Here is a 22910-nt window from a genome sequence, read left to right as displayed (position 1 = left end):
TCAGTTTAAATCATGATCTCTAGCAACATACCAAACGTTTTTTGGGGGAAAAAAGTTAAAATTAATAATCCCTAATAAAATTTTACTTTTTAAACAGGAAATTGTCACCTAGTCTCTTTGATTGTATTGGGCAATAAAAAATCATTTCAGAAGTCCAGCAGTAACAGTAAAAATGTAATTGATAAATACTCCAACAACAAACTAACATACCAATTATATTATGAACACAAACATTTTTAAATTCATAAGTAATCCACATGTTAGGCAGTCCATAAGAATGGTGTAATAAAAGTTTACTAACCAGTTGATCCAGACTGTTCAGGCATATGTCCACAGCCACATCTTCCTAGTCATTGACTTCTGAGGAACATTTTTCATAATGTTTAATTTTGACAACCAGGTTTTGCAACTTTGTTGCCCTGTTTACATTGGTATATGTTCCTTTTTACCTGAGATACAGAAATTTATTAAAAATACTCCCAAAGAGGGTCTGTTTTGTAACCTGCAGCCATGGTAGGATTTTTTTTCTTCAGTTCCCAGGAGTTAAAATCAACAGTAGAGACTGCTCTCTGAAGAATGTTGTCCCTTCTTCCAAGTGTCTTGCTTTGACACCAGAGTTGCTTCTTTCTGGTTGCACACTCTGCTCCTTCTCCCTTGTAACATAACTTCTTTGCTGCACCCCACTCCGACCACTGCCCCCAGAAAAACAAAACCTAACAGTCGAAGACTTCTGCTTGTGTAACCCACGTGCCTTTTGCACTGTAATACACTTCTATCCCGATATAATGCGACCCAATATAACACGAATTTGGATATAACGCAGTAAAGCAGTGCTCTGGGGGGTGGCATTGGGGCTGCGCACTCCGGTGGATCAAAGCAAGTTCGATATAACGCGGTTTCACCTATAACGCGGTAAGATTTTTTGGCTCCCGAGGACAGCGTTATGTCGGGGTAGAGGTGGTATTTTATTTTTTTGGAGACAGAAGGAGGAGGTGGAGAAATTAATTGATTTCTGTGTGTTTGTATCTCTATGCACACATGCAAGGAAAATAGAGCAAGACCATTTACTTGAAGTGCCCAGGACCATCCAGAAACGGGTTGGTAGTTACTGGGCAGATAAGTGTTTTCCTTTAGCCACGGAGTACATATGGTGGGTGGAGTCATAAATAGTCATGATTTGAGAACTGAGTCAGTTGGAGCTCGGGTATTGAGAAGCTGTAAAATAGGAGTAAAATACCCCTCAGGTGGGCTTAATGAATGATCCTGATGAGATAAATAATGGTGTCTCCTGGAGTCAGGGGCCTTGTCCCAACATTTGTGGTGATTTTGCCAGTTTCTTGCACTCAGTAGCAGAACTCCTGGATCCCCCACAGTATCAAGCTTTCAATACAGTACATGACCTACTGTGCCATATTTATAAAGGTTGACCTCAAAAGTTAGATGTTCCCCCCCCAATTGTTTCTTTATATATAAAAACTCAGTTTTTGATAGAGACTCATGGATTCAGCATATTTATTTTTTATTTAAGTGTTTTAAGACAGTGGTTCTCAACCTTTCCAGACTAATGTACCCCTTTCAGGAGGCTGATTTGTCTTGCGTACCCCCACGTTTCACCGCACTTGAAAAGTAGTAGCTTACAGACTCAGATATAAAAATACAAAAGTGTCACAGCACACTGTTACTGAAAAATTGTTTACTTTCTCATTTTTACGATATAATTATAAAACAAATCATGACCCCCCCCCAGTTGAGAAACACTGATATATAGAGCAGTATAAAGAAGTATTGTATGACCTTTTAGTTTGTACTGACTTTGCTAGTGCTTTTCATGTAGACTGTTGTAAAACTAGGCGAATATCTAGATGAGTTGTTGTATCACCTGGAAGACCTCTGCGTACCCCTGAGGTATCAGTACCCCTGGTTGAGAACCACTGTTTTAAGAGGTTATTATAAGGTTAGGCCATTAACATTTTTTGTATTCAATTCAGATTTCATTGTAAACAGGTTTCATTTTAAAAAGAAAACCTTGTTATTTAAATAAAATCAAAGATCGATTTAAATGGGAAAAAAATCTAATTTAAATAGAAAGCTTGATTCTCTCTCTTCGCCGCTTCCCCCCCCCCCCCATCATTGACTTTTAAGCCATTCTTGTTTAGAGTAAGTCAGATTAGAGTGGTGGGAGATTCCAGATACCCTTTGGGGAAGAAAAAAAGAGGATGAGACTGAAATAAAGAGAAGGGAATGAAAGAGAGCTAAAAATTCAGGTTGCAGCTAGTTGAGGGAAGGGAAATGGGCTGGAGAGGAACAGAGAGTAAGAGCTTCACTAAAGGGGAATTTTTCTTTATTAGTTTCTTTTGGCTTTCTCTCTCCCCTCTCATTTTGCTGTTCTTTCATAGTTTTAGAAGTGTGTGGGAATCTATGGCTGTCTTCTCTTCCTCCTGCTGCCCCAAGAGAGACAACTGAAATTGAACTTGTGAATGAGCAGAAGAGAGGTATTTCTGATACCTGCTAGGAATAGTTCTTATAAACATAACGGGAGCATTTCATAGGCACAAATGAAACCATTAGGCACCCAATTCTCAATGACTTTTAATGAGGTGAGTGCTTAACTGTCATTTGTGCCTTTGAAACACCCCCATCCTGATACTTTGTTTGTTTTTAGTCCATTGAGTTTGTGAACCAGCTAGGAAGAACTTATTTTCACTTTTTAAAATTTATGTAAAATAGAATTCTTTACAGTATATAAATAAGTGTAGTGTGACTGACTGGTACCATAAACCATTTTTAAAAAAAATATTTTCACTAAATTTTCTACTCTGCAGGATACTAACTACTAGGTTAGGACACAGTTGCATAGCTGTTGCAGGTCTTCTGTTGCGCAAGCATTCACAGTAAATGCTTGTGGTTTTATAGAGATCCTATTAGAATAAAGACTGTAAAAAAACGAAACAGCAGGACATCTTCTTAAACTTTTATTATAGTGGCACGTTTACAAGGGAATGGAACTTTTCTGGAGGGGGGAGGTTTAAGATAGTGTTTTGACCTGCCGAAAATAAAAAAAACAACATTTCTAAATGCTGAAATTTACAGCTAATTAGTGCCTAAAATAAAATACCTGACTTAAATTTTAAAATCATTTGTTATGCAGAAGGAGTTTTCTTGTGACTGTATCTGTGGTTAGGACAGCATTGAAAACCTGCTACGTAAAACCATAATGATTCTTTTGTTACATTAAATTTTTGAACGTGCTATTCCAGGTACAATATGAAAAATATATTGCATTCTTGTTACATTAACATTTTGAACATGAGCTATTCTAGCCACAGTGTGAAAGAATTAATCTGTTGGCAGTGCTTTGATATGATATCTTCTCTTTCTGATAGAATCCACTTCCATTATTGTATGACAAATGTATGACACTTATTTCTAAAAGTTCAATCCGGGAAGATATTCCTATAAGTATGTGAAACAATAGTGTTACTTCTTTGGAATCTGATGCCCAGCTGACTCTGTTTACCCTTTGTGGTCATGCTGTTAATTTAGACCTTTGATTTAAATTACGAAAATTCACCTTCTGTGGTATACAAAACTGCAAAACAAACAATAGCTCCATAAAGAAGCCAGTCTTTGTCCTTTTTGGGTCATAACGGTTTTTCAAGGGTCTGAGCAATCTTACTCACATCTGGTATTGGAAGCCCAGACCCCGGGCCCTGGAAAAGAAAGCTAGCACTAAGTTTATATCACCAGTTCTTTATGTTCCCTTTGTCCATAGCCTTTTTCTTTACTCTGTTAGTCTCAGCTTTGCTCCTGGGACTTGACTACTTTTGGTTATTTAGCTTAAAATCATTTCTGCCCTCTCCAGTTCCCCTACCTTCCCCTCCTCCCCCCACCCACCCCTCCGATCCCCAAGGTTTGTAACAGAATCCATGGAATTTTCTTCTCCCTTTGGTTCCTTACTCTTTTGTCCACCTGCCTCCTAGGCTAGCTTCCCAGACCTGTCATCTCCTTAGTCCTTCTATGTTTCCTCCACAGGAGAACCTCTTCCCTCAGGTGTCTCCAAAGAACATGAGGAATATAAAACATAAGAATGGCCGTACTGGGTCAGACCAAAGGTCCATCCAGCCTAGTATCCTGTCTACCGACAGTGGCCAATGCCAGGTGCCCCAGAGGGAGTGAACCTAACAAGTAATGATCAAGTGATCTCTCTCCTGCTGTCCATCACCACCCTCTGACAAACAGAGGCTAGGGACACCATTCCTTACCCATCCTGGCTAATAGCCATTAATGGACTTTACCTCCATGAATTTATCCAGTTCTCTTTTAAACCCTGTTATAATCCTAGCATTCACAGCCTCCTCAAGCAAGGAGTTCCACAGATTGACTGCGCTGTGTAAAGAAGAACTTCCTTTTATTTGTTTTAAACCTGCTGCCCATTAATTTCATTTTGTGGCCTCTAGTTCTTATATTATGGGAACAAGTAAATAACTTTTCCTTATTCATTTTTTCCACATCACTCATGATTTTATATACCTCTATCATATCCCCCCTTAGTCTCCTGTTTTCCAAGGACGGCCATACTGGGTTAGACCAGTAGTCCATCTAGACCAGTGTCTTATCTCTGACAGTGACCAGTGCCAGAAGCTTCAGAGGGAATGAATAGAAGAGGGCAATTTCAAGTGATCCATCCTCTGTCATCCAGGCCCAGCTTCTGGCAGTTGGAAGTTTAGTGACACATGGAGCATGGGATTGCATCCCTGACCATCTAGGCTTATAGTTATTTATGGATCTATGTTCCATTAACTTATCTAATTCTTTTTTGAACCCAGTTATATTTTTGGCTTTCACACAGTCATCTGGCAACAAGTTCCACAGGTTGATTATACATTGTGTGAAGTACTTCTTTTTGTTGGTTTTAAACTTGGTACCTATTAATTTCAGCAATGACCTCTAGTTCTCATGTTATGTGAAGGTGTAAATAACATTTCCTTATTACATTCTCCATATCATTCATGATTTTATAGAGCTCTATCATATCCCTCCCTTAGTAGTCTCTTTTTTTGTAAGCTGAACAGTCCCAGTTGTTTAAATCTCTTCTCATATGGAAGCTGTTCTATCTCCTAGTTATTTTCATTGCCCTTCTCTGTGCCTTTTTCAATTTTAATATATCTTTTTTGAGGTGGGGTGACCAGAACTTAAATCAGTATTCAAGGTGTGGTTGTACCATGGAATTATACAATGGCACTGTTATTTTCTGTCTTATCTATCCCTTTTCTAATGGTTTCCAACATTCTGTCATTGCACATTAAGTGGATGTTTTCAGAGAACTATCTATTATGACTCCAAGATCTTTCTTGACTGGTAACAGCTAATTTAGATGCCATCATTTTGAATGCATAGGTGGGATTATTCTTTCCAATGTGCCTTACTTTGCACTTACCAGCACTGAATTTCATCTGTCATTTTGTCACCCAGTTTAAGATGCCTTTGTAACTCTTCTCAGTCAGCTTTGGACTTAACTATCTGAAATAAGTAATTTTATATGCAAATTATGCCTCTTCACTCCCTTTACATTAATGTTGAATAGCACTGGTTCTAGTACAGCTCCTTAGGGGGGACCCCACTATTTACCTCTCTCTGTTGTGAAAACTGACCATTTATTTCTAATCCTTTGTTTCCCTTCTTTTAACCAGTTACTGATCCATAAGAGGACCTTTTAGTGGTTTCTATCTACTTTCCCAACATGCAGGGCTGCCCAGCCAATAATTCCTGGTGTCTGTCTGGAAACTCCTAGTTTCTGAGGGTGAAAGTTGGAACAGGGAGAGCTGGTCCTATAGCCTGCCTTAAAGGGCCAGCTCATCCTGTTGCACAAATTTAAAGCATTTAGCTGCCATTGTTTTTAGTGGTGTACAACAGTCTTTGTTGCTACTCTAATTTTTACATCATTCCAGTTTGAAAAACAAAGCCAAAGCCGGTGTAGCTCCATTGTTTTCCTTTTTGGTTACTAGAGGCAATTAAGGCTGGTGTGCTTCATCATCATAGGTACTACAGAATTGGCGTTCTGTTAGTGTCCTTGCAGAGGGCCAGGTGTGGAAACCTGGAAAATTTTTAACTCTCCTTTATTTAAATTCTCATTCTTATGTTTGCATTAGGAAGTTGGTCTTCCCGCCCACAGAGGGAATTTCCTGTGTACATGAAAAAGTACAAAACAGAAGTGAAAAGTACCTCAAGCTTCTGAACCTGTCCCCCACCCCTCACTTCCCCCATCACAGACAGTCTTGCAGCTCTTTCTACACCCCCACACAGTGACATCATCTACTCAAAAAATAGTACCTGTAAATTAATAACAGCATCCTGAAAATCACTAGGGAAAGACTAAATTAAATCTCTCTCTCTCTCTCACAAAATATTTCCTTGTGTATCATTAAATTGCCAGTTTTCTATTAGACATTCTCCAGACTAGTAGGCAGTTGGTCCCTGCTCTAAGAAACTTTAAGATAAAGTTCGTATTCGTCCCATAATTTTTTTTTCTTCAATTTGTATGAGTCCATTTCAGGCAGGGACTCTAGAATTGTGTGTAATTTTAGAATTAAGTTGGGATATGTACTTAATAACTTATTAGAATTCTGGAAAACCCTCTATTTATAACCATACAGTTGGACAAGGAATTGCCCTTAGTTAGGCTTGGGTGAGTAGCATATGCTCGTATTATGAGAGGGATACCATGTGTATCATGGCAAACTGAAAAGCCATATAAGATGGAGCCTTGATGTTATATCCAACTACATAGCCTTGTTTTCTTACAAAAGGGGTTTAAAATTACCATAATTCACCTAAAAAAAGAAAATCAGAGGGATAAATACGAGAGAAAGGAGATATTTAAATTCAGCTCCAGTGTAGACACAAGAACAAGTGACTATAAACTGGCCATCAATAAGTGTAGGCCAGTGAAATTAGGCAAAGGTTTCTAACCATGAGAGAAGGGAAGTTCTGGAACAGCCTTCCAAGGGGAGCAGTGAGGGTTAAAGACCTAACTGGCTGAGCTTGATAAGTTTATGGAAGGGATGATATGATGAGATTGCCTACACTGGCATGTGGTCCATTGGCGACTGCCAGTAGCATAAATCCCCAGCTGTTGGAGACAGGACACTAGATGGGGAGGTCTCTGAGTTACTACAGAAAATCTTTCCCAGGTACCTGCCTGGTGGGTCTTGCCCACATGCTCAGGGTATAACTGATCATAAGAACATAAGAATGGCCCTACTGGGTCAGACCAAAGATCCATGTAGCCCAGTATTCTGTCTTCCAGCAGTGGCCAGTGCCAGGTGCCCCAGAGGGAATGAACAAAACAGGTAATTATCAAGTGATCCATCCCCTGTCTCTCATTCCCAGCTTCTGGCAAACAGAGGCTATGGACACCATCCCTGTCCATCCTGACTAATAGCCATTGATGGACCTATCGTCCATGAATTTAGTTCTTTTTTGAACCCTGTTATGGTCTTTGCCTTTACAACATACTCTGGCAAAGAGTTCCACAGGTTGACTGTGTGTTCTGTGAAGAAATACTCCCTTTTATTTGATTGCCATATTTGGGGTCAGGAAGGAATTTTCCCCGGGGACAGATTGGCAGAAATCCTGGGGGGGGGAGGGGTTTCACCTTCCTTTGTAGCATGGGACACGAGTCACTTGCAGGTTTAAACTAGTGTAAATGGTGAATTCTTTGTAACTGGAAGTCCTTAAATCATGCCAGAGGTTTGGAGTCTGTTTAGGAGTGGATGAGGTTCTGTGGCCGGCAATATGCAGGAGGCCAGACTAGATCACAATGATCCCTTCTGACCTTAAAGTCTATGAGTCTAATTAAAACAGTTCAAAATGGATATTCTGAATTGTTTTCATCATCAATCTAGAGAGTAATTTGTCAGCATTACTTGTTGACTACAGAGGGTTTCCCTTGTGATTTAGATAAGACAGTCTTTTCTTGGTGTAACCATGGCCCTTCTTCATGCCATTATCATAGTGTAACGCTGACAGACCCCAGTTGTCGGTGGAGCTTAGTGCATGAGCCTCTACCGCATGAGCTAAAAGCAAACTGTCTGTTAGCTAAGGCTGTAGAGCAGACTCATTTTATCTCTTTCTCTAAGTGGTGCCAAAAGATGAGACAGAACAATGCACCCAGAAGGTGTGTGAGTTACAATAGCACACATCACATTATCCATATTTCCAATGAAAGATTGATACCCTGAAGGAAGACACTGGGAATCTAATATCTGAACTTTAATTTCTCAGATAAACAGATTATCCCCTGATGTTTAGATTGTCACTATTTCTGTCCATCTATCTTAGCTATAGAAGAATCTTTGCGGCAGCTCCACACTTTTTTTCATGGACGATCTAAGGTCTCCCAACTGGTAAGCTGTGTTGTTGGCTCCAGTTCAGTGCATCTGTTGAAGTTGCCTTCTTCATTGCTCTTTCTTGGAGAGACCATCTACCTCTCTATCATCATGTGGGAAGTGGCAATTCCAGATTTTTTTTCCAGTGAATCCTTGTATCAGCCATGTACCATAGCTTCCTCTGACCCCGTATGTTCAGCAATCTCCAAGTGTTTCAAAGATCGTACCAGACTAGGTCCTCATTGTGGTGTTGGGGCCGCTGATAAAAGGCCTGCTCAGTTCTTTGGCATTTCAAAACAGTTCTTACAAATTCACCTTGCTTTCTGGATGAGAATATTCTTTAGAAGATGAGACTTTTTAAAAGAGGTTGGGTGCAGAGCTGAGGAATTGGTGTCCTTACAACACTACTTATGTGCTCTTAATTTTGTCTTGCAGTACAATCATAATGCTAGGTTTGTGATATTATGATTGTCATTATGGAATCACAGTATTGTAATAAACACAGGATTATGACCATTATGCTTAAGCAAAAGTAGTTAAGCTCTGTGAGGTAGAATTTTCATTTAAAACACTAGTTTTGTAGAGATAGCAAAGGGAGCTCAAAAATTCTAGCCAAGAAAAATTCTAATTGAAATAAGAAGCATTCTTGTTTTCAAGTTTGCTTTGTAATATGCAGTAACTTCACTGTGGTGCATGGAGAAGTTTTAATTGTAATTTGCCTATAGGTGGTGTTTAAATGTGATAAACCTGAAAAACAAGGCTCCTGACACTAGTGGGATACATTTGAACAACAATTATTTGTGTTTTGAAAAATATATTTTGTACAATAATGATGTTGCATTTGTTCATTGGAGACCTCCTTCATGTGAAGGAAGGAATCGTGTTTCTCCTCCGTGGATGAAATAATTAGATTTTTCTTTTAATGTCTTTTTAAAAGTAATAAGATTTTTTTTTAAGGAAGCATTACATTTTGATGAATACACTTGGAGAAAGAAGACATTAAAAAACACAACAAGATACATAGCTGAGATATTTATAAGTGTGCTGTTTTACGCACCCCTGTTTTATACTGAGATTTTGTATGAGATGCTGCAATTCAAATGGAGCAAAAAGAACAGAACATGAGATACTGGCTGAAGTATGATTTGAGATGTCAGTGTACCTGAGTCATGTGATATATTATAGAAATACTATGACATGAATAAAAAAGCATATTTCAGAAATGTGCAGGTAACCTTCTTATTCCTACATCATTGACCCAGTTAACCATAATAGTATATTAGGTGTGGTGCTTTATTCTATGGATTGTCACAAGTGGTTTGTGTATTTAAAAAAGTCATTAATTATGCAAACATAAATACTAGGAGTCCTTAACTGGTTAATAAAACATCTAGCATCAGATATTCAACTTTAAAAATCTTCTTGCTCTTTAGAAAATGTAAATGTCTAATTTTCTCAACAAAAATAATTGATAACACAAATTATATGTCAGTTGTTGCTAACACTTTTCTGCAGAGGGGAGATTCAATTCTATGAAGTGATTTCACTTAGGAAATAGCCAGAGTAGAAAGCAATGGCTTAGTTTTGCCTGGAGATTAATTTAACAAAATAATGAAACTTTTAAGCCATTTAAAATTATTTTAATTGTTCATAAAATTATGACATTTTAAAACATAAAAATTACTTGGCTGCCATAATACACAGGAAAAAGTTGGTAACTCTTCTCAATTTTCAACATTATAATCTTTTTTCCAACATGTGTATGCATTGCTGATGTTTGTATATTCATGGGATGGTGTGTTGTTGGGTATATTGTCTCATAGTACTGCTTATTTAAGATTAATTCTAGACCATGACACTCAGTTGAACGTTCTGTAACCACATACGTCTTGGGTGATGTAATTGATCACTTTGAAATCTAAGAAACCCTATAATTTTGTAAAATTTACTGTTACTAAATATAATTTCATTAAAATACACAGAAAATAGACTGGCAAAACCTGTGCATTCACATGTTTCCTCACATTGCTTTTGTCTAGTGAAGAAGAAAATGCTTTTAGGGAAGTTAGGAAATGGCCCCAATGAATAACTACCAACGAGTTTATTATGGCTTGATTTTCATCCTCTGCCTAAATAACGTTGATGGTTATAATCTGTCATTTTCTGAATTCAGGATCAACAGGTGGAGCACTCTCTCCCATGGAACATCTTTTATCACTCTAGCGATCCTTTCTTACTGCATTAATGGCCTTAATAAGTAGTAGAGGTAGCTGCAACCATTCCTTGGTGGAAGGGAAGATTAATGTGATGCCCTTGAAGGGGCAGACAGGAAATAAAAGGGAGAGGGAGATATAAACATCGTACACCCACTTGCTTCAAAAAGGTTCTCAAACACAAAATGAAGAGTATGACTGTCTTGTCCAAAAATAGTGTGGTGGGGTAGGGAGTAAAGGGGTTACAAACAGAACTGAAAGAAAACAATTTTTTGGAATGTCCTCTTCCCCTCTATTGTTGGTTACGCACACAGCCTCATGTGGTACACAGAAGCTTTCTTTTGTAATAGAGCTTTCCTCACTGGTGTCTGATTATTTTACTACATAGTTTCAAGGGCTTGCCTTTCAAGCACCCACATAGTTCCAGACAGGTTGATATTGGAGTGTCAGGTTTTTTTCTTGTGTCAGTTTGTCACGGAAGTAGAAAAGATTGGGATAAGTCTGAAGTCTGTCTTCAGGATAATTTTCTGAGTAAACCCACTTCCCACATGTTGGTTATCAATGGTAATAAGATTTTTATTTCTGCTGGGAAGTGTTTTTTCTGTTTTATGTCCTTACCTACAGCATGGTAGGGGAGGGTAAGAGGGTTCCAAAAGTTACTTAGGGCAATGATTCTAAATTGGTCATAATATCCCTCCCCAACACAGCCTTCTTGGTCCTTCCACTGAAACTTTATTAAATTATATGTAAATAGAGTAGCCTGTTCAATTTTTTTTATTTTTATTTTTAAAGAGGTGTTTTGGACCTAGCTATTTGGATTTGGAAAAAGCAGAATTATTGATTGACTACTAAGTTGAAGTTAATTATTTTATTAAATGGTTCTACTTTTGAAGAATTCTAGGTAGAAAGAATGTCATGTCCCTCTTGCTTTCACTTGCAGAGGGTTTGGTGTCCTTTCACATATGGTTATAGTCAAAAGAGTGACAGCGTATGAAAATGACACCTTCATACTCAACAGTTGTATTCTCTCAGTGTAGTCAGTCTCTCTATCTATCTTACCTTGGTGACAAAAATATTTGAAACTATTTCCCACACCTGTAGGAGAATGATCTAGATTCTGCTTTGGCTCATGCATCATAAACAGAATTGTTAATTGAATTCCAGCTGCAAGATCTTTATTAGACTTAATGATGGATGAGCCAGAAGGAACACAGCTTGTCTCTGAAATTTCAGTTTGAGTTTGCAGTACTGACTCTTGGAAGGGAGTGGGGAGGAACTTTCTCAGGAAGGTACTGTAAAAAATAGAGTTGTATTTCCACCTTGATAGTTTAATTGTACCTCCATCACAGAGAGAATTTAAGACTTCACAGTACTTGCAAGGGTAATCAGTTATGTAATCATATTTTCACATATTTTCAAGTTTTCTAGATATTATACCTGGGATGTCGCTGCCCTTTTTGCGTTTGTCTTTAGTAGACTAGTTCTGCCTTCTTTAAAGTGCAGAACTTTCTTTGTTATTGTTTTAGTATTTCAATATAAATGCAAGATACACAAGTGATACTTTAGCTCCAAGTTATACTCAAACAATATAATGTTATTACACTATGTGTAAATATCACAAGGGTTAACACATTTCACTGCCACAAAGCGTTGTGTTCTGTAATCCCCATATATTTTAAATGTCTGTCCAAAGTTGGGAGGAAAGCAGCAAAACAGAGTCTAGTCAGGCAAGTCACCAACACACTGAAACAATACAGCTAAAGTACTCCTAACTTCTAGCAGAATAAAACTTTATTATCCAGATTTTACTCCTACAAGACACTTGCTTAAAAGCTGCAGATTCATTGTCCTTTTTAATCTTAGGCCTGGTCTACACTTACTGTTAGGGTGACCATAACTACAGCACTCAGATGTGAAAAACTCCTGATGTGTTCTTCCGTAGACCTAGTTACCGCCTCATGGGGAGGTGGATTACCTAAATCTGTGGAAAACCCCCTTCAGTTGCTATAGCAAGTATCTGCATTACAGTGCTACAGCGACATAGCTGTAGTGCTGTAGCTGTGCTGCTGAAGCACCCATAGAAATGGCCTTAGTTAACAATTGATCTTTTTTTGCAACACCAATCTAAGATTTATGGCAGACTTGTAGCTACAATCCTTTCTTCTTGGAAAGCTCTCCTTCACCTTCTCCAGCTCTGTTGTGAGAGACTGTGTGGAAATATTGAACAAATTTTTTGTTTCCTTCAAATACTAAGTCTCTCTTTTGAGATGCTGCTAGGATTCTCTGTCTTCTCTTTCTTTGAAATTGTAGCAATAACTGTATTTTATTTTGTTTGCTGTAACTGATCCGTTGGTAGGGAAGTAGTGGTTGCAGTAGTGGTGATGAAATTCCCTGTTGTGGGGCATAGGTAAGCGTAAGAGCACAAAAGAATGATCACCCTTTCCTCCTTAGTTGAGCAGTGGGTAGAAGTCTCTCGAAAGTGGATTGTGAGCATCCTGATCCAGAGCCTAAAAGATTGTTTAAGAGGGTCAGAAATGCTCAGGAAAAAAAATATTATTTCCTTTTAAGGTTAGCAAGATTGGTTTAGTCTTGCAAGAGCCTTCCTCCTTGGTAATGACACTATTGCAAGCTCAGTTTAGTCCTTTACCACTTCCTTGTTGGGTCACTCATAGTTTCTCTCTATAGTGTGTAGTACTGGCATTGCATGGAATGATGGCAGTTAAAAGAAATTCATTATGGCTCAGGATTTTATGTGATTCGTACGAGACACCTTCCATGTGAGTATAAGATTAAAGTCTATTACTGTCTTCCACTTCAGGGATGGAAGGTATAGTTAAGAACAGGAACGGTTCGGACATTGAAAACAAGATAGAACAAAACCTCATATTACACTGTAGAGAACAACCAATCCCATGCTGGCAGGAAAGTTGCCTAAATAGCCTAATAGTAGGTTTCTTTCATTTCTAACTTCTGTCAGTTTATGACTTTTAAGAGGTCTAACAACAGAAGCAAACACATAATATATTGAGAAGGTTTATTTAATTTAAATTAACTCCTACTGCAATTTAGAAATTGCTGCTATAGTCTGAACTCCACTATGCATTTTTGGTCAGAAAACAACTGTAAAAAATGGTCCTTCTGACTCAGTCTTTCTGCTTTCATCAGCTGAAAAATAAGTTTTTATTCTGGCTAGCACTGTAGAGCTAGTACAGCTTTGGGAGCGTGAGTAGGATTATTTTCTGAAAAATAACTAAATTCAGTTGCAAAATCTCTTACTGATTGTGATATGTGGATCAGGTCACATCTACATTATAGGTGCTACAGTAGTACTGCTATGCCACTGTAGCTATTCCACTTAGGTGCTGTAGTGTAGACTGTTCCTACGGTGATGGAATGGGGTTTTCGACCTCTCCAAGTAGCTAGGTTAATGGAAGCATTCTTCCATTGATCTGTCTGCATCTACACTGATGATTAGGTCAGCATAGCTACAGCATTCAGGAGTGTAAATTTTTCACACCCCTGAGTACTGTAACTATGTCAACCTAACTTTTAAATGTGGATCAGGCCTCAAGAGAGAACAGAACCTGACTTTGAGATCCCAGAGGAAGTTTACAGGGCTGGCAGTTGGAAAAAACATCAACTTGTAAGTTGAGCAAATTAGGTAGCAGTCATTGAGATGCATTAAATACGTAACACTATGATATCACTCCAGAGTATGACCACCTGTTAAATTCACTGATCATTTCAATGGCTAATTTTCTGAACTACTTGTATATATTTTACCTCTTGCTATCTCAGTTTCGTCCCTTTTTTGGTGGATAAAGATATTTCAGACTAGAGCCTTACATTGAACATTCCCAGTGTAATCATAATAGCTGAGCCAAATTATATTGTGTTTTAGGGACTGAGATTCTCTTGGCATGCTGATTTTTCAAGCTGATATCTCTTTCAGTTGCTGAGGTAAGTGTCTGAAAGTCTGCAGTTTGCACTGAGCTTTTCAGTCAGCCTTATTAATTCACGAGGGGTTAATACAAAATGCAGTAGCTTTTCTGATAAAAGATATCTTTAAAAATTACTCCTTTTATAGTGTGTTAGAATAAACATGTTAAATTTTGATTTTCTGTATTTATATTAATTTTATATTAACCTTTCATAGATTTTAGATAATTGGAATAGTGCAGCCTATAACAGCAGATAACTACATACCATTTGAATACATGAAAAATATTGTCAGATTTATGGTCAGGCACATTGTTGTCTTTAGACAAGTTATCGTACTGGCTTTCTTGGTTTATTTATTTATCCTTGTGGCAGAATTGCATGAGTTTTAGTTGGATTAAAATGCTAACCGCTTTAGGTTGGACTGTAGCTTGTGTTCCTTGGAATTAGGTAGCGAAGTTGTGATAATTTACTAGCTGAGTTTTTCTTCCAAATGCAAAATGACACTTTTGTATAAGTGAGCTTGTTACTTTTGTAAACTGTTTAAAAGTTAACCTACTTATTAAAACAGAACAACGATGCAGCATTGCAGTTGTGGCTGCCTATGTTTTCTTTCTGTGAGGATTGGAAAAGAGAGCAGACAGCGATGAAAGAACTGTGGGAGGATGAAAGAGGGTAAGAAAAGGGGGGGGGGAGAGTTTCTAATTGAACAAGTGATTTCCAGTGAGAGGGCGTGACTAAGTGAACCAGCGCTCGTCTCTTGTATTTATGTGAGCTTTATTTGGTATAGTGCCAAAAGTGTGTATAGTGCTGTACAATAGGAGACTTGTTTCGAACAAGTAGCACGTTCTCTGTTTTGAGGACTTGCCGTCTGTGAATGTAGTCTGGTGTAGTACAGGACCATGCCATACAAATATATAATGGTCCATGGTCAGTGGAATTCATCATGGAACAGGTGGGTTTTTAAGAAAGTTTTGAAGGACAGTTGAGGAATTTTCTGTGTATTGACTGGGGTGGGGGAGCCTGTTTTATTCTTTTATTTCTGGACTCCCCAAAGAATCATATTGGAGTTAGGCCGTCCAAAGAGGGAAGAGCAGCTGAAGTGACACTGGAGCACAGGGGTAGGAGATGTCATGCCTTTATTCACTTTCAGTCACTCAGAACCATTAGGTTGGTGCAGTTTTTTAATTCTTGTATCTGTTTTGTAGCTTGGGCAGCAAAGAGTGCATATTGGGTCAGCAGTGATGAAGCAAGCTAGCTGTAGTATGAGCGTGGTGCAGATGTTGCAGTTCATTTTAAAAGTGGCTGAGGCTAACTAATGACGTACCTTTGACATTGTCTGTATTTGTTATCGTTTGTCTTGACTGTTTCTAAATGTGTTTATATGACTACTAGAGCAGTGGGGCCTCAATTCAGATCGCAGCCTCTAAATGCTTGTAGCATATAAATAATAAATGTCTGCAGTGTCATGGTGGCTGCAAGCGATTTTATCAGTGTATACGCATACCTTGCATGGGCTGAGGCAGGAGGGGTGACCTTGTGAACTGTTAGATTTGTGTTGACTGACAGACCCAGACCCTAAAGGCTGTGCTTATGATATAATTGTACTGGCAGGGGAGGGGGCAGCAAGATCACTTTTTCCAAGAACAGTGCCAATTCTTCAGATGCAGAATACCTTTGCAACACTATTTATTTTTCAGGCTGTCAGCATAACCAGGCATATTGTAAAAAGAAAACTTCATTTTGGAGAGAGTCTGCCGAGTATTTTAAACAAATGAGCCCTTTTAAAAATGTTCATTACTGTGGTACAGTGGATCTGCATAATTTTCAGTGGTTTCTGCATAGAACTGAGCTTCTGCTCCAGCAGCATTTTTATTGAGGAAATGACACAGAAACAACTTTCATGGCCATATTTAAGTGAGAGGAAGCAGCAAAGGGCATCTAAAATGTTTAGGATGTGAGCAAGCTGAGGAATTTTAAGATTCCTTTCCCTCAGAAGTTACCCAGACTAATAAGCAGAAGTTGTAAACTTTCACAGCTTTTATTGACTTGGGCTGCAACGGCCTCTAAAGTTCTGATAATCAGTAAAAGTTAACTTATGAGGGAAGGTTGGGGATGAGAGCAGCCAGTGCACTTAAAAATTCTAAAGAATTTATTTATGGAATGATAGAAATTAGAGAGAAAAGACCCATCACATTATCTAGTCTATCTCTTTCTCAGTGCAGGATTGTTCCCTACAGTAATACATGTTTCTAGTATTTTGTCCAGTTTAGTATCAGATGTCACTAGCATTGTAGCTTCCACCATATCTCTTAGGAAAGCTACTCTACAGTATAATATTAACATTTTTCTGGTTATTCAACCTACATTTTTCTTTTTAGAAATTAGGATTTTTCTATTGAAGGTGCCTTCTATTCTCTGAATTTTAGAAAATTCTAACAAATTGTAATACCAATGAACATTTAATTGAGTGTCAAGGCACTTGATTGTCAACTACCCTTTTGCTCCATGCCTCATGCAACATTTGGAATAATAAAGTATGAAATGCCTTAATATTTCAGTAAAAAAATTCAAAATATGCATATTGGGGCATATGGCATCTTAATAGGTTTTGTTTCTTTGCATATTAAGTGACAACAAATCTCAAATGGCTCCCTAGTTCCTGGGATAGCCTCTAAAAAATAACCTGCTTCCATTTTTTTAACTGTGTTGGGGGGCAGTTTGTTTGTTTTTAAGCCTGAAGTTCATGGCTTTGGTGTGTTACAGATTTTTAGCTTTGGGAAACTGCAGAACGCAACCTGCTCAAATACAGATCTCATATCAGGGTCTCAACAGCACATTGCATGTTATTTGATGCTTCTTGACACCTGGGTCAGCTGTCAGAAAACCAAAAATCTAGTCTAGTACAAATCAAATACCTAATTCAATCAACATCATCTGACAACAATCAAATATTGAAAACTGAGAGTCAACAACTCAGGTTAAATACACAGTTGTGACACTGAGTTTAATAGAAATTATTTTGTTATACAAGAGGTCAGACTTGATGATCACAATGGTCCCTCTGGCTTTAAATCAATGAAAATCATTCATGAATATGCACCCACGGAATGGAAAAAAATCATGAATGGATAAGGTTGTCTTTTAGGAGATTTTGTTTTTGTTTCTGAGGACATCACTACATGGGAGGATTACAGTTGTTTTGGTGATGTGCAGACAGCAGTCTTACCAGTGTTTACGGTCACGCAGATCTTCACAGCCTTAAACAACATAGGAAAATATATACTTTACAAATTAATAATTTAATTACAGCATAGAGAAATCCCAGATGCTTAAGATTCATGTTTTTGTCTTTGGTTCCTGTCACTATGGTTCCCTAACACCCAAGTCACTGATGTGTTAAGTACTCGTATATACACATATGTAAATACAGAACTATTGGGTCTATAGATATTAAGCTTTTGAAGCCTGGATCATACTGCATATTTAAGGTTTTTACATATTGCTTCCAAGTTCTTATGAAAAGTATAATCAAGGGAACATAGAAGGATGGCAGTGTTATGGTCATTACACCATACATTGGCATTTACAAATTTAAGATGTCAATAACTATATATGCAAACCTCTTAGAGCCCTTGAAGTCCTTGATCCAAAATGAAACAACTTAGGGGGCCTCCATCTTACATACCATTGACTATGCAAACTTCTGCAGTATCAGGCCCTAATTGTGAACTATAGTAAAAAAAGAGAAGATTTGAGGCTGATGTCCCTATAGGGTTGTTAGAGTTAAGGTGATTTTAGTTTTGCAGACAGTTTTTCACTCAGGATATATGTAAAATTTGATTTAATTAAAAGTCCTGTTAAGCAGAAATTGGTTTTTAGTATTTGCTTTTTCAGTGATGTGTGTTGAGTGGTGTGTTTGGTGTGGAATTGCAAGTAGAAAAACTTGACTACAAGTTAAACTTTTTGTGCATTATATCATTTGTCTATCCTCACTAGTGTTTGCAACCCCGCCCAATTTTGTATCACCAGAAATTTAATGAGTATACTCCTATTTTCAGAAGTATTAATATTTTAATAACTAGCTGAACTCTGATGGCAAAAGATAGTCCCTTCTCTAACACCTCTATTCCCTTTCAGTTCGAATCATTGCGCTTTATTATTAGCCAGTTTTAATTCCACATGATGTTGTCACATCCAGACTAATTTGAATACATTTTCAGGATTTCATGGGACTCTGTCCATATATTTTACATCTGTTGCATTCCCATATTCAGTAATTCTGGAATTATATATTTTTATAAAAAAACTGGCACTCCTCTTACTCAGTTATAAATAAATTTTACCTGAGAGAGACCAGAAATAAGACAAAATATGTAAAGGAGAAGTAGAGTCCCAATATGGCTGTTTGAAAAATAAAGATTCTAGCAGATGCAGCTTTTGCTCAAGCCAATTAATTGCTGAAAAAAAGATTACTTCCCATACAAGTTTCATAAATATAAAACTGACTAGGCAATTGTGAATTTCATTCTCTGCATTTTTTTAATTGAACCTTGTGCCAGTAGCAATACTTTAAGCAAAATTTATAAAAATACTATTAGTAAAGTGAATTTTACCATTGCAAATATGAATATGTAGGGCACAAGGGTCATCAATAGACAAGAATAGGATTCAGAACAACATAGCAACACAATATATGCTTTTTAAAAATATGTTTTGTTTATATTGCGGTAGCACTGGTTGGTCCAAGTCAGGATCAAGGCCTCATTGTGCTAGGTGCTGTACAAACGTACAAGAAGACATGACGCCTGTCCAAAGATCTTGCAATCTAAAAAAACCCATAAGTGACTTACAAAGAGTTGTGGGGAGAGAGAAAACATGAAAGTACAGTGGTCAGACTGATTTTGTTAGTGCCTTTAAAAAAAATAATGGAAACTTCCCTCCAACTGCTCCTCAACCAAGCTGAAGTTATTTATTATTTTTTCACTTTTTCAGATTTAACTGTTACAATGTTTGTGTCATATGGTTTATAAAATAATCACATCTGTCAGCTGCGAAATTTGGTTTTTAAAAGAAGGATTAAAAGTCATCTTGTATGCTAAAGCACTAACCAGAACATCACCCAAAGTTCATTTCAATGCCAGTCCCCATAGTTTCCCTTTAAGGACCCTCAGTGTACTACCCATTTGCAGAAATGAGCAAAAAATTCTCTATTATCATGCTCCCAAATCTGCGAAGTTGCCTTCCTGCTTATCCTTGCTGCTCTGGCAGACGCCAGAAATTCTCTTACACGCTGTGGGGATCAACAAAGAAGGAAGTATCAAAACTCCTCCACCGATTTTTATGAAAATCTAAAGTCCTGTTCAAGGTTCTCTGTCTTTCAAGCGTTACTCTCCTCTAGCAGTTAAAACCAATACCTTCTTTATCCCTATGACCTCCACGTAGGGTCTAGTTCTTTTAGCTGCCTTGCTCCAGTAATGACATCTAAAAGCATGAGATCTCTCACTTAATAAACACATTTAAGAATTGTCATATTGGATCATCTAAGTCTAGTATCTTATTTCTGACAGTCACCAGTGCCAAATGCTTTAGAAGAAGGTGCAAGAAACCTTGCACTAGGCAACAGGATAACCTTTCTCAAGGGAAGTTTCCTCCTCACCCCAAATCTGGAGCATTGGCCTGCTAAACTCAGGGTTGTGAGTTCAATCCTTGAGGGGGCCTTTTAGGGATCTGGGGCAAAAAATCTGCCTGGGGATTGGTTTTGCTTTGAGCAGGGGGTTGGACTAGATGAGCTATTGAGGTCCCTTCCAACCCTGATATTCTATGATGCTACAATTTCAGTATAAAGGTTAATGCCGTCTCTAAGCATCTGTCTGAAATATTGCAAAAATCTCTCTTTGGCTCATGAAAAGTTGTCTGAACCCTCTAAAGATGTTCTGTAGTATAGACAATCCCTGCACTACTAGCCACGTTTTAATGTGTCAGTGGTTTGAGATTTTTACAATTAAAACAAGAGTTCATTTCACTATTCAGTGGCTTTTATAGTGAAGTGAAATGTGCTTTTGATTGAACCTAATTTGTCCCTAATTTGACCTGATTTGTGCCTGAAGTTTGATTGCTAGTGCAAAATTTTCTGCTGTTCAATTTTGTGGGTGAAAATTTTGTGGGCAGAAATTGTACCAGTCATATTCTGTGCCCTTTTCAATATCTGCTTCATGCTTTCTGTGCAGAACTGATTGCACATTTTTCATCATCATGTTTTTTTCTTACAAGAATGTCATTTTTGTAGAAAATTTAAATTTTGCCAAAAATTTCTGTTTTTTCCCATTGCCTGCCTGGAAGGCTCTTGTCAATTTCACATTCTGCAAGTGAAATTGACAAAAGCTGTCCCTGTGAGTTGGTGTGGCAGAGACCCCATTGCTTTGCCTCCACCCATGAAATTGATGAGAGCGCACACACACGCGCACACACACACACACACACACCTTGTTAAGACAGTTGAAATTTCCAGGCAGGTGGCCAAAAAAAAAATAGTTTTGGTTCTCCCAGAATGTATTTTTAAAAAAAACATTTCCAGTGAGTAATTCTGTTTTTTTTGACATTTTGTACTAGTTTAGGGCAATTTTTTTCTTTCGAAAAAAACAAATTTTTCATGGGAAGGGATTTCCATGTTTTGGCCAACTCAGCTTCTGGGAAGGAAGCAGGGCTTTTTCCTTTTGAATTCTCTTCACAAGGATATTCAGAGATTTTTTTACAGCCAGTAGAAAATATTTACATAATCCGGTCTGATCTCTTTAATAACACAGGCCAAAGAAATTAGTAACCCAGTAATTTCTGCATCAAGCCCCTTAACTTTGTTTGACCGACAGCATATATTTTAGAAAGAGGTCTAGATATTTGCTATAATATGTTTCTGTCTCCTTTGAGGGAAGATAAGACATTTTGTTCTATTTTACTTCAGAGTTTCTGCATTGTTATATTTTGTGTTTTTTCATTTTTTTTTCTAGTAAAATGGGCTGTTTTCTCATTTTTTAACTGTGCCTTTATCAGATATTTGTTGGGGCTTATTAGCTTAGAAGGCTGCATGTGTGAATTTTGTTTTGTGGTTTCTACCGTGTGACTTCCTATACATTATAATATTTAAAATATAAAGTGACAATATATTTCAGTCCCTGTTCATCAGCCAGGAAACTTTACGGGAGTCATTCTTCTGTTCAAAATTTGTGTTAGTCTCTCAGGAAGTCTTACTGTAGCTACGTATCGGAGAACTAGGACTTGTACATGTGAGGGTCCAAGGAATTCTGGATATGCTAAAACAAGTGAAAATAGATGTTGTTAATGGTATCTCAACACTGGGTTACTGTTCCAGCTCTGTGACATGAAAGAATAGCAGGAATGGGAACGAAAAAAGCAGTTAAGTATTGGTGTTCACATTTTTGTCATGTCCAGATTGCCATAGCTAAGCTACTAATTTGTGGTACCATTATAATTAGGAATCTTGTTGGAATTCATACATGTGACAAAATTTATTTCCTGTAGTATATCAAAGTTACACGGGGAAATGTAATTACAACATAGCCATTTAATTTTTTATTCATTTTAATCCTTAAACCTGGAGCAGTATAAATGAATAAATTAAATATTGATTTAAGGCAATTAATGTTGCACTTTGAAGAAAAGATGTTTACAATAACATTTCAAATTCCTGAAATCATCATTTAGTATAATTTAAGGAAAAGTGTAAATATACTGGGGTTATTCACTACAGAGCTAACTTTCATAGCAGAGTAGGTTGGATATCCTACATTAGGTCTACACAATTTAGAATGAAATAGCTGCTGAAATTAATGTAAATTATGGATTCCATGAAAGGTCTTATCTGATACCATTGAAATCAGGACACACAATTAAATTTTAAAATTCAGTTTTTATTTTAGCAGTCAATATGCTAGAGCTATAGCAGGAACTAATATAAAAATTGTTCCTTTTTACTTAAAATAACTTTCTCAAGGTTTTAGTTCATTTAGAACTAAACATGGGGGCGTATGCCTTTGTGTTGGTTGCTCTAAACAATTGTTGATGTCGTACAAACTGTTTCTCATCTTCTGAAGGGAGCTATTCTGCTCCTACAGTTTCCACTTGACATTGCTACAATAACGTTGCAAAGTCAGATCATCTTGGTATCTGAATCTCTTCTCTTCTCTTTGCTCTTTTCCTTCTACTGGGACTCTCAAATAGTAGTTAAAAAGCCCAGATTGACAGGTCTTAGCTAGTATGAAACAAAACTTTAAAATAGTTTTGAAAACCATGCCATATGGTAAATGTGATGTGATATACAATGCAGGTCTTGGTAAACCTCCTTGCTCAACAC

At 37.5% G+C, this 22910-nt stretch overlaps 1 protein-coding gene across 22 annotated transcripts in view; it reads left to right on the top strand.

The window, feature by feature from the left end:
* The window catches only part of RBPJ (recombination signal binding protein for immunoglobulin kappa J region), a 104247-nt gene that overhangs the window by 36287 nt on the left and 45050 nt on the right, over positions 1–22910 (top strand). For 4 of the 22 annotated variants that reach the window (XM_045018944.1, XM_045018948.1, XM_045018943.1 and 1 more), the window contains one exon: positions 14502–14560. The exons of 16 other annotated variants lie outside the window; for them this stretch is intronic. Coding sequence is in view for 1 of the 6 variants with exons in the window: in XM_045018935.1 (XP_044874870.1) it covers positions 13376–13377 (2 nt within the window). In the remaining 5 variants the exon portion in view is untranslated. Of the gene's footprint in view, positions 1–8386; positions 8406–13358; positions 13378–14501; positions 14561–22910 lie in introns of those variants that run through there. 2 more of the 22 variants (XM_045018940.1, XM_045018935.1) reach the window with 2 other exon arrangements.

Source organism: Mauremys mutica, chromosome 5 (assembly GCF_020497125.1).
Source record: "Mauremys mutica isolate MM-2020 ecotype Southern chromosome 5, ASM2049712v1, whole genome shotgun sequence".
Lineage (NCBI taxonomy): Eukaryota > Metazoa > Chordata > Testudines > Geoemydidae > Mauremys > Mauremys mutica.
The sequence above is the reverse complement of the archived record's forward strand: the minus strand, read 5'-3'. Positions and strand labels throughout refer to the sequence as shown.